A 12,612-nucleotide genomic window follows, 5' to 3' on the forward strand; every position below is an offset into this window, starting at 1 on the left:
TCCGAGCCATAAGATTTGTTGCTTTGATTGGCCGAGACTGGGTATCAGGTCTCGCGGTATGGGCTCTACTTTGTAGGTGGGGGTTGGTGTTTGTTGTTGATATTGTGAGAAGAGTCGTTGACCCATGGCTGCGATGTGTGATCGTTTTTTCAGTGGTGAATACGGGGTGATTCCTGCGCGGATAGTGTTCAAGGAGGTTCGTAATGGCGATAACATGGGGATAAAATCGCGAAATCAGAACAACAATTGACGTCCAACAAGCTTATAAGTATCTGATGCTATAGTAGAATACTAGAGAAGAGAGAAAAAGAGACACGAAAATAGTAACTGGTAGAACCCTGCTGACGAATTTCCAACGAGGGCAAACCTGCTCGGTCAAAACTCGGTGGATATTTTTCATACAAATTAGCACCAAGAATTAGGGTTTCAATGAGCTTCAACAACCGCAACGGCGATATCTCGGAGCATGTGAAACAAGCTGCGAGTCATATTTAAGCATCGTTGCCCTAAGCTCTTACAGCTGCTATTAATTCTCTCATCGACGCTACGCCATCTAGTATCTATATAGGGTTTGCCTTGTCGGCATTCCTACCCAATCTTGCCTAAAGAGTTCGCAGGTCCTTGATCTCCATTCCTCGGCAGGATTGAGAAAGACATGCCTGTCCCTGCATATGTTCAATCGTTCTTCAGCTTTCATCTTACTAGTTGACCGCTAAGAGACGAAAATCCCTCAACTCGCCGACCCATCTCCGGTCCATCGCCGAACCAATCCCGTAGCCCTAATCTCGGCATTTCTGAGGCACATCGGACAGATGACCGAACGGCTACTCTTGTATACAACTTGACACCCGAAGTGTATTTACCTTAGAAAATAGGAAGAGTATTGCCGCTTTCCCCGGCATATGAAGCATATATACATGACGTTGTTGCCTCCCTACCTTAGGTTCCCAGCTCTTTCGTATCGTGGACATTCAGCTCGAAGCTCCTTGTACTTCGACCTACCCACGTCATACTGCTACTTTAAGAAGCCCAAGACATCGCTATGTGGATTACACGGGGTATATCACTGGTCAACTTCACCGTCGCCTCGTCGGCACTTGCCTTCCAAGTCTTCGTCTTATATCCATGGCACAACAAGTTGGACGACGAGTTCAAAGCTTTGAAGCAGGAGCATCTTCGGGTTTTGCAACAGATCAACCAGAAAACGACTACTTGAATACTATCGCGAACCATCCGACACCCCACAGGACAACTCCAAAGGACAATCTTCGTGTCTAGACGACCTTGAGATTTTGGCGACATCTATGCAAGGCAGAAAGCGGATACAATAAGTGCACAACCTGGAGTTAAGACGGCGTTTCGCATTGAATATACAGCTACCGGGTGCTGGACTATACTACAGACATGGGGCTCAACAATACTTACAAGCCGGCTGGACCGTGATCTTAATTATCAACTACTTCACTTTCTATTCCTCTTCGTTTTATCTCATGCCACGGGTAGCGATACTTCGTTATCAAGGGCGGGGTGTCTCGGTTGAAAAGAACTACTCCAAGCTTGGGTGGTCAAAGTGAAGTCAATAGGTGCGTGGAGGATACTTTTTTGGAGGCCAGATAGCTTGCTGTCTGGTTCCTCAACGTGTTGGATAATATAAAGTATAGATGATAGACATACAGAATTGGATGCTGTCCCTTTTCCGCTTACATACTGCAGCATTAGGTCTGACGTCGCTTAGACCTCACGAAATCGGTCCCTTTACAATTGACTGCTCCTGTCTTTTACCTACCTGTCTTGATACGGTCGTTGAATACAAGTATCTTTAGAGCGCGCTACAATAGCAACGCCTTTGAGAGCACTCACAACCACGAGTCGATAACAATGCATATATGAGTGACGCAATTCTGTATGGTAGCAGTACCCACCAAGGATCAGAATGGAGTAGGTATACTAATCTACGACAAAAATGTGATCGACGTACGAACGTACCCTTCGTCGATGACCGAGATCGCATCGTGGCATATGCCCAGTTAGTCGCACTTTAAAACTTTCAGCCCGTTGATGCTATGACGGGTCATAGCACGGATTGGACAGAATATTTGGCATGAATGGTTGTATGAGGGCCGGTCTGGCGACGAGTGGCAGCCTTGAAGGTGAGGAACCCGTGACTTCGACTTGAGGATGGCATATACCGTCAAACATGTGTGATATATGGAAAAATCCATTGGTCGCTATAAAATCTGCGAGTGCTACCAACATTCATAATGCTGAAAGACCAAGACATACGTCGAAGATGTGAAGTTGAGGTGAAGATAATGACGCAGATGATGTAAGTGAGCAAGCCATCATTCCTGCAGAATAGCTTTTGTTTGAGATGCTATGGGACTCAGACTGATCACCGCAACACCAAATAGTCTTAGTATGTCAAAAAAGAGTCTGGGGTTGCTGACAAGATCTGTGGCTGAAGAAAATCATGAGTCTTTCCCGACGTTCCGCTTGGATGCGCGCTAGGGGAATATCGTACCTCAGGATCGACGACAAAATATTGCATGAACTCCGCGATGCTTTCCCCAGACTTGTTATATTATCGATCGATATATAGCATGTTAAATACTTCGGCAACTTCCAATGCTTTACCTCTTACCGTCTGAAAACCTGTTTCGTTTCTTGAAGTAATTTTCGGCTCAAGTCAGAAATTACCTACATAGACGATCAAAATGAAGCTGGGTTATCTCGCACTTCTTCCTGCGCTGGTAGGGACGGCATACGCATATCTAGCGACAACAACTGCAAGTGTTTTATTCCATGAATATAGCGGGATCTCCACTAACAAAGGTAAAGCGCTACTATGATGGACAAGAGGGCGCTTGTGGCTGCGGCACCAGCTCCGGCATAGATTCGTGGCAGGTTGGTCTTCGATGCTTTCAAAAGACCTGAACTATTTCCAACTGACTTACACTTCATAGCTCGGGATAAGCAGCGGTGTGTACACTGCTGCTGGATCCCAAGCCCTCTACGATACCGCCGGTGCTACCTGGTGCGGCGCTGGATGCGGAAAATGCTATAATCTCACGTCAACAGGCAGCTCGCCTTGCAATGGTTGTGGCCTTGGTGGTGTGGCTGGCGAGAGCATCATCGTCATGGTCACCAACCTCTGCCCATACAATGGTAACCAGCAATGGTGTCCACAGGTCGGGGGCACCAACCAGTACGGATATAGCTACCACTTCGATATCATGGCACAGAGCGAAATATTTGGCGACAACGTCGTAGTCAACTTCGAACCTGTTGCGTGCCCTGGACAAGCGACCTCGGATTGGGAAACGTGCGTGTGCTATGGAGAAACCGCTACGGATGTCACGCCTGTTGGGTTGACAAGCGGAGGTGGTTCTAGCAGCTCATCTTCGACTTCTCCTACACATACATCGACGGGTACGTCGACGTCGACATCGACATCGACATCAGCTGGCGCTACGCAGACCGTCTACGGGCAATGCGGCGGAAGTGGCTGGACTGGCGCGACGGKTTGTGCAGCGGGTTCCACCTGTCAAGCGGAGAATCAGTGGTACTCTCAGTGTCTGCCCTGAACGAGGCGGAAGCAGTGAAAGCACGCTGGTTGCATATCTAGGCCAGAGAGAGTGAAAGTCATGTATCATGTATCACAATGAAGCTTGAAGATAAGAAAGTCATAAATTCTCCGAGGTCGTATTAACTCCCAGTATTTCCGAGGTAGTTGTAGGTTGATGCTGGCTCCCTTCCAACGTGCGTGCAAGGTGAAGCCCATAAATCACTGCTATTGACCACTGTTAAGAGATAGCATCAGAATGGCAGATGTGAAAACAATCTGGCTGCAGGCTTGACAGGGATGCTTGCTCTGGACATGCAGTTTCCACGTGGCGGTGAAGCTAAGACGATAGGCGTGGTATAGGCCCTCCAGAGCCCTAGTAGTGTTTCGTGTAGCACAGCAGCACAGAGGAGCTGAAAATGCAACCCATATCGTTTCAAAAATCAGTTATTTAAGCAAGCAAAATAGAAAGACACCGAAGGCAACGAATTGATATCAACATACAAGTAGTTACAGTAGCTGATGAGAGGTGAGATCGTAGACAGGTGAGCGGGCTAAATAAGCTTATTGCTGCGGCGACCAACCCACCGCCCGAAGCTACCGCGAGCCTAGCCGCCTTAACTCCGTCTTACTACCCAAGACAAGAACTATTCCTTCTTGGTCTGAATAAATTCATATTGATTTTATTTTACTTCAATATTGCTTCATGGATGCTAGTCGCTTATGAAATCTAGCCCCATCTACAATGCTCGGTTCTGCTGAGAGGCTTGAAGCATTTTGAATATGCAGCAGCCTAACGGTGCGTACGACTTTCTTCCGTCCAGAGTGTGATCTCATCGCGCGTACACAACGTCGCGCTTCCATCGAGCATTTCACATCCTTTCAAGACATTGTTACAGATATATATCGATGGATTGGTCTAATGTTTGAACAGCTCCCCAACCGGGTCGGACAGCCGCGCCACTTCAGACAACCATACCCCTCGGTCCCGATGAGACTCCTATAACGTCGCACCATACTCCCACCCCTCCCTCAGATCGATTGACGCCGAGAAATGTCTCCTCCCACGCTGTCGCCGGTATGCACAGTAGGGACTCATCTGTTTCGGGTCCTAGGGGAAGACCTCTCGATACATCCGGTCGCGGTCTGACGACGCTTCAACCACAATCACGCAGTCGCGGCCAATCTCAATCCAAAAGTCCTGAATCCAATGCCGGTCGTTCAGACGGTGTTATCGAGCGCAAACCTTCTCTATCCTCTTACGGCCATCATCGCAAAACATCGATTGTCCATGGCATCCAACATTCGCGCAGCCCAAGCTATACACCGACGTCCGCGGGCCCTTTAAGCCCGGAAATTATTGCGTCTGCAGGATCAGGTAGCATGGCCGGTATATCTCTGGGATCAGAGCACATGTTTACCAACCGTGCCGAAGACTCAGAGCCCATCTTGAAATTCCCAGCCAATGGAAATAATGGCCCAGCGCCTCCGGCCAGCGGTCTTAGTACCATTCAAGATGACGATGAACTCTTGACGCTGGGACAGACGGTGACGAGAAGCAGCAGCTCTATCCACAAGAAGATGCCGTCAAATAGTAAGCTGCGACGAGAGCATTCACACAGTCGCGCACACTCGAAACATCATCAAGAAGCGAAAACGGTTGGCGAATATGCTCTGCATCATCTCTTTAATTCTGTAAGTCCATAACTCCTGACTATACCTCTATCCTTGCTGATGAGATCGCTTGCAATAGTTCGTCGCCTACGCGGACAACAAAATCAACCAAAGCATCGTCAAAGTCGGCGAAGTCGAGACACCGGTAGAAGAGGTCTGCGGGGAAGGTGCAGATCCTGTTTTCGACCAGCTCATTTCTGCTTTGGGACACATCGCGCGCAGCAAACCAAAACCTCTGATTGATACTATTATGCTATGGCGGAGGGCCAAAGGCGAAGCCGCTACTTTAGCCAAGAATCCTCAGGTAACGACCTTAACTATGATATCATTGATATCTGCAATAAAAAAAAAAATAAAACTGATAGAATTCGATATAGAAACTGCAAAGCACCGAAAATGGACCGCTTCTTCGTCGAAACACAGAGCCCATTCAACCAGCGACCTCGGAGTCGGATCTGGGTTCAGAGAACGCCCCGCCGGCTTCTATACAGAAGGATGGGGTTCAACTACTCGAGCGTCGAGCAACTGTTTCGGTATACCTCGTGTGTCGGGTGTTGATTGAGATATTCAACCAAAGTACTGTCGAGGCGATCGGCACTGAAATGACAGAGCGCCTGGAAGATATCGTCTTCGGGCAACTGAAGGCGGTTGATCCGGAACAAATAGCAGCCTCGCCGCTACGTATGGCAAATTGGAGAATTTACGGCCAACTGCTGGGAAAGATGAGTGAGATCAATTTCACTAGTGTCACGACGCGCTTCATCAATGAGCTTGAACGGTATCAGAAAGATGCTGCCATGCGAGGTCAGACGAGAGAGCTTGATGCGAAGGCAGAATTGTTGATCTTGGGCATGCGGCATTTCAGTATCAAAACATATCCTGAAGAGGCGTGGATCAGGTCGTGCGAATACATGAGGTCCTTGGCCCGACTGTTTGTCAACGCCCACGGGCAGCGAGTCAAACAAGCCTATTGCTATATCATTGAGAAAGTTCTGATCTCTATTGCCGCCAATCCCGCATGCGACGTGGGCCATCCGCTGTGGAAGGACTTTTTGGAAATAATAAGTCCACGGCTTTTACAGATGATTGCGAAACCCCGGCATTGGATGACTGCGTTCCCCTTGCAAACAATCTTGCTCTGTGTTTCTTCCAAGGATGCCTTCGCTAATCAGTGGCTTTCCATTGCACTGAATTTGCCGGCACGTCTCAGAGATCGGCCGACTCGAGGTCTGGCACTTCAAGCTCTATGTCGATTGTTATGGACATATCTTTTTCGATACCCAGACTCCCCTAATATCACCCTCAAACGAGTCGACGAAGTCATTCGAGTTGCGCTGCCGCCAGGAAGGAGGACCTACCTTACAACAGAGCCCTCCGTGGCTGATCCTTTGATCCAGCTGATTCGAATGATAGGATTCAAGCTCCCAGATCTATGTTTCCGCAACATTATATTTCCTCTTATAAACTCAGATCTTTTCCTTTCAGGAAGAGAACTGAAAATAGAACAAATGGAGCCAGAGAAAATGGTGGTAGGAATTCGATCATTTCTTTCAATCATGTGCGATCTTGAAAATGGCGACCAATTATACCCGCCTTTTCCAGCTGGTCCTATTTCCACCCACTTTGTCGATATTCCCAATTTCTTACTTCCACCTCGGCCACAACTCCTAGCAGATCCGAAACCTCGCGCAGTCGTCTCGGACCCTTCAAACTTATCATGCCCAGTCGATGTTTCCAAACTCAACGAAGTAGCAAAGGACTACTACGTGCAATTTTGTGAGATCTTAGGTAAAATTACCATTCTGTGCGACAATACCTTTGGTGGACAAGCAGCTCTTGATGAAAAATTCAGCGGCTCTACACCCAAGACTCCCATATCGGAAGCTTTTAGTTTCGGTAGACGCGATGACCATGCGAGCCTCGTTGAACAAAGGCAAAGCTTCTACGATCTCCTTCATGTTGCTGTCCAAGTACTTCCTAGATGCTTGTCCGACCATATACCCTTCAACTCTCTTATCAACCTTCTTTGCACAGGAACGGCACACGTGCAGCCCAATATAGCCAGATCCTCGGCAGAGTCTCTGAAATCAATAGCACGGCAGATGCATGCTCAGCAGGTCACTATCGGATTTGCACGTTTCATATTCAACTTTGATGCCCGGTATTCGACTATGTCGGATGAAGGAATGCTTGGACCGGGTCATATCGAATCTACTTTGACGTTATATGTTGAGCTTTTACATATTTGGATTGAAGAAATCCAGCAGAAGACAAAAGATATCGCAACTGACCAGGCGGAAAATAGTGCTAGCTCCGGTACCCGGGCTTTGCAACTCGATCTTTCTAGCGTACTAGCCTACGTCGAGGAGATTGAAGCACACGGTATTTTCTTCTTGTGCTCCCAGTCTCGCAGGGTCCGCCGCTTTGCTATCTCCGTGCTTCGACTCGTCACAGAGTTTGACAGTGCGCTCGGCAAGGAAAACACTAGGATAATTCGAATCCTTGAAGCAGATTCGCATCATATTATGGACCTCAACGACGAACACTTGACAGTCGCAGAGCGAAGTCGTCTGCAAAAAGGGAAGCGAAGAAGCACTTCACAAAACACGCTGATCGAACTGTGTAGTAGCGATGTTTCTTACGATTCCAGCCTGTGGGTCAAGGTGTTTCCAAATATCATTCGTGTCAGTTTCGATACGTGTCCTGTTGCAGTCACGCTCGCTCGAGAAATCGTGTGCGCTAGGCTTGTACAGATGCACAGAAACATAACTGCTTTAGCAGAGAGCCAACGACTGCAGCAATATGCAACTTTTGACATGGCACAAGGACGATCTTTAGGCCGAGCTAGATCGCCGGCGGAGATCATGATCGAGCAATGGAAACTTTATCTTTTGATGGCTTGTACCACGCTGAGCAACGTTGGGGCCCAATCTCAGAGCCAACTAGCGAATGCAGAACACGCACGCAGAACGTCCAAAGGAACCCAGACCGCACAGGACAAAATCGGTTCCGCTCGAGCCCTTTTTGCATTTGTGATCCCGTTACTCTCTGCTTCACTTGATTCGATAAGAGAAGCCATTGTTGCAGCACTGGGCTCGATCAACAAGGCTTTATATAGGACTCTTCTTGAATCTTTGCAATATGCAGTGACGACATGCAACGAAGAGGCAAAACTGCGCATCGGCACTCATAATCGCACTCCAAGCAGTCCTCGTCGCAGTCGCAAGACAGATCGGCTACGAACTGAGGTCACCCATGTGTATAAACTTACGTCTACTTTTCTCAGAGAAGCGGAAATATTCAATGACGATTGGATCGTCAATAATTTGGTAACTTATTCAAAAGACCTGCGCCTATTTCTTAGCGACGCGGAAGTACAGAATGACTGGGAGTTTCAACGCCTGCGTTATCATTACTGCGGACTGATGGAAGAGCTTTTTGAAGGTATCAACCGTACTAAAGAACCATCTCGCTGGATGCCATTCGAGTCTCGGAAGTCTGCTTTTTCCTTGATGGAAGGCTGGTGCGGTTACTCGCCAAGTCAGGCCCAAATTGCTCAAAGAGAAGACAGTATGAGACGATTTGCCATTGCGCAACACAACGACCCAAATGATTTGAGAAACCCGGCAGCCTTGATAGAAATTGAGAAGAAGAACCTCCAATCTGCGGCGCTGAGCGCAATGTCGTCGTTATGTGTAAGGTGAAATCCATTAAACCGATCTGGTCGAAGAAACTAACTTTTGTATAGGCTGGACCAATAAGCACGACGACAGAAGGCGGGTCAATTCTTCAATTCGATGTGGGCCGAATGCTGGTCTGGATCGGCAGTATCTTCGAGACCGTCAGTGACAAGCTGCATGCTATTGGTCGACGGGCGTTGAAAAACCTCATTACTCATAACAAAGAGTATCCGTTTCTACTCGAACGCATGATAGATCTGTGCTACGGTGTTGACCGAGACAGGCGTCTTGGGGACAAGGCTCTTGAAAGCTATTTCGAAGTTGTCAATCAAGTCCTTATAGAGGAAACTGACTATGCAGTGGCATTCTGGAGAATAGTTGCGGTTGTCATGTACATGCTGGGCAATGAGAAGAGGGATATTCGCATGAAGGCAGTAAAGCTTATCCGCATTCTGGAAGAACGCCAGCAGAAGAATTCTCGGCTCCAAGATTTCGATATCAGTCTTTCTGATAAGACGACAGCGGTCTACAAACTCGCTCAATTTGAGATTTCGAAGCGGCTCGCATCGCAATATTCTGATATTGGCTTTCTCATATTCTCCGAATTTTCAAGGCATTTCACCCAAACCATGTCAACTGATGACCAACGAAACGTCGTGACAGCGATCCTGCCTTGGGTTCAAGCAATGGAGCTGCAGGTCGACCCTAATCAACAACCTACTCCGCGGTCGTATATGCTTCTCGTCAATATGCTTGAGATCACTATCATCCGATGCAAACTCCTCCCTAACGAAGTGCAAGCTCTTTGGCAGTCACTGGCTACCGGGCCTCATGGAGGAAATGTCCAAGTTATCCTTGATTTCATCATCAATCTGTGTTTGGAACGGAAAGAACAGAATTTTGTTGAATATGCTAAGCAAATTGTTGTGTTCTTGTCTTCCACTCCGGCAGGCTCCAAAGTTATTGAATTCTTCTTGCTCCACGTCGCACCAAAGTATATGATACAAGAGCGGAAAGATGAGGTTGAATCAACGCCAGATTGCCGAGGACTACCCTACGTCGCTAACCTGAATGAGATTTTACCAATTGGTAATAAGCAGGTAAGATATTCGACGTGCACTATACCAGAAATATTGGTTGCTAACAAAGAAACTCAGGCTGGCTTATCGATGGGACAGCTTTCGATGATCTTCCTGGTGGATTTGATCGTTGGCCCTGTTAATCTGGCCGTACAAGATGTGATCAAGCTTTTACACGTTGTCCTAATCTTATGGGATCATTACACCTTCACGGTGCAGGAGCAGGCTCGGGAAATGCTCGTTCACCTCATTCACGAGCTCGTCTCTTCTAAGCTTCTGGATGAGGTATCCACCGAAGCACGACAAGCCATTGAGCATTTTGTCGACTCAATCCGTAAGAGCGATGCATCGGTCATCTGGGAATACGAGGATAACCATGGTAAAGATGAAGACGATGGTACTCGCGTTCCACCTGCTATGACTTTCGTGACGCGACAGGTTGTGCAATTCTTGAACCTCGTTCACGAGGATATTAGTGATCACTGGTCCAAGGAAGCTTTGAATTGGGCCACATCGTGTCCTGTCCGCCATCTAGCTTGCCGCTCTTTCCAGCTTTTCCGATGCATTTCGAAATCTTTGGATTCAAAGATGCTGGCAGATATGCTCGCGCGGCTGTCCAATACAATAGCCGATGAGGAAACGGACTATCAGACGTTTTCCATGGAGATACTCACCACCTTAAAGGTCATAATCAAATCGTTGGCACCAGCTGATCTAATGCAATATCCTCAGCTCTTCTGGACTACGTGTGCTTGTTTGAACACTATACACGAGGTTGAGTTCATGGAAAGTATTGGAATGCTTGAGAAACTGCTCGATAAAATTGACATGGGTGATCCCAACGTCGTGGCTACATTAAGTGGCGCGCAGCCTCCTCGATGGGAGGGAGCATTTACTGGCATTCAGGACCTAGTTTACAAGGGTCTGAAGTCTTCAGAATCTTTTAACGAAACTTTGAGTCTGCTGCACCGACTCACGCCTCTGCCGGATAATGTACTTGTGGGCGAGAGTAATCGTTTACTATTCACGATTCTGGCCAATATACCGCATTTTCTTCATCAGTTCGATGCAGGATCAAATGATCCGAAGATTATGGAGAGAGCGAATCTATTAGGTCAAGTAGCTGATCGACAAGGCTATGAACGACTAGCTGCCTGTTTGGTAGGCTTTGCTAACGCGCAGTGGAAAAAGGAACAAGACTTTCTCCAGCATATCATTTCAGAAATATGCTCGTACTACTTCCCTGCGCAGGAGGTACAGAGTCTAGTGTTCGTGATGGGCTGCTTGACGAATGCTACGCAGTGGTTTCGAGTCAAGACACTGAGTATTTTGAGTGTCTTGATTCCAGAGATGGACATGCGACGAACCGAGATTACTTCGCATGGTCCAGACTTGATTTCTCCCCTTTTGAGATTGCTCCAGACGGAGTTATGCCCTCAAGCACTTGAAGTCATGGATCATATCATGACTGTTTCAGGTAATCCAATGGAAAAACATCACTTGCGAATGAGTATGGCGTCGTCGTCATCTTCTCGGGCAATTAGGAAGCAATACGAGCGGATACAGAGCCTGTACGGTATCCCAGAACCTACAGGATGGTCTATTCCTATACCAGCTGCACAGTCAGCTACTACACGTCACAATGTCCACGCCGTGTTTTATACTTGCGCAGAAGCTGATCGTATGGAAGCGCAAAGAGTGGCGACCCCGGATGTTGAGTTTAGTACTGAGGATTATAGCGAGTCCTTCTACCCGTCATCAATGCGGACAGATACTATGAAGTCCATTGACACGCAGACTGACGGGAACATGGGTGAGATTGTTCAGCGATTGGACAGCCTAGATGACTTCTTCGATGAGGACGATTTTGGGTTCCAAACACCGTCCATGAATTCTTTCTCTGAGATGCGTGGCTATCCTGGTAGCTTTGCAGATACATCGGCCAGTCTCTACGATCAACAGACGGCACCCATTCTTCGCAAGTCTCTTGCTCGAACACCCTCGTCGTCGTCATTTCATAATGGTCTTGCTGAGACATCACGACCACCGACTAGACTTGACGGGCTGTTTCAAATGACTTCGCCTGCCCTTGGTCCGGCGCCTACCTCTGCACCTGGTGGCGCATTGCGACCTGTGATGCACAGTCGATCTGTAACGTCACCAGCCAACCACCTGGTCAATCACACCCCGAGTTTGTCAGCTACTAGCTTGTCGCCTCATCCTATCATGGAGTCAACTTTATTGTCCGACAGCGAAGTCGAAGAAAGCTTCTCCGACATCGATGAACGCGCAGGTCTACACCCGTCAACATCACGGAGCACACAGGCAACAAGTCTCGCCCGAAAAGGCTCGGAGGGGACATCATCCTTGGAATCTATGATACGCAGCGGCATGCGGCGTCTCACCGGCGGCACAGCCTCAAGCCGCGAAAAGGAGCGACAGCGAGATCTACTACGCGCTCACCAGCGCGCAGTTGCGCAGACAGCGAACTCGCCGAGGGTACCGAAGGTCCCGGCAGAGTATCTTACGGGGTCTGTGAGTAGTCCAACGTCTCCGGGCCAGGCGGGTGCACCGGGAGGAGCATGACGAATGGAGCGTGATTAATGTACAGAAGATT

At 48.1% G+C, this 12,612-nt stretch overlaps 2 protein-coding genes across 2 annotated transcripts; both read left to right on the top strand.

The window, feature by feature from the left end:
* Window positions 1–2,714: 2,714 nt before the first annotated feature.
* On the top strand, window positions 2,715–3,584 carry BHQ10_005278 (uncharacterized protein; the record flags this gene model as incomplete). Its single annotated transcript, XM_040877736.1, has 3 exons — window positions 2,715–2,750; window positions 2,839–2,904; window positions 2,964–3,584. The coding sequence occupies 3 exons, from the start codon at window positions 2,715–2,717 to the stop codon at window positions 3,582–3,584; spliced, it is 723 nt and encodes a 240-aa protein (XP_040733782.1).
* Window positions 3,585–4,345: 761 nt separating this feature from the next.
* On the top strand, window positions 4,346–12,581 carry BHQ10_005279 (uncharacterized protein; the record flags this gene model as incomplete). Its single annotated transcript, XM_040877737.1, has 6 exons — window positions 4,346–4,361; window positions 4,497–5,257; window positions 5,316–5,540; window positions 5,614–8,931; window positions 8,985–10,016; window positions 10,074–12,581. 6 exons carry the CDS (start codon window positions 4,346–4,348, stop codon window positions 12,579–12,581), a joined length of 7,860 nt encoding a protein of 2,619 aa, XP_040733783.1.
* Window positions 12,582–12,612: the final 31 nt, after the last annotated feature.

This window comes from Talaromyces amestolkiae (assembly GCF_001896365.1).
Source record: "Talaromyces amestolkiae strain CIB chromosome Unknown scaffold9.1, whole genome shotgun sequence".
Lineage (NCBI taxonomy): Eukaryota > Fungi > Ascomycota > Eurotiomycetes > Eurotiales > Trichocomaceae > Talaromyces > Talaromyces amestolkiae.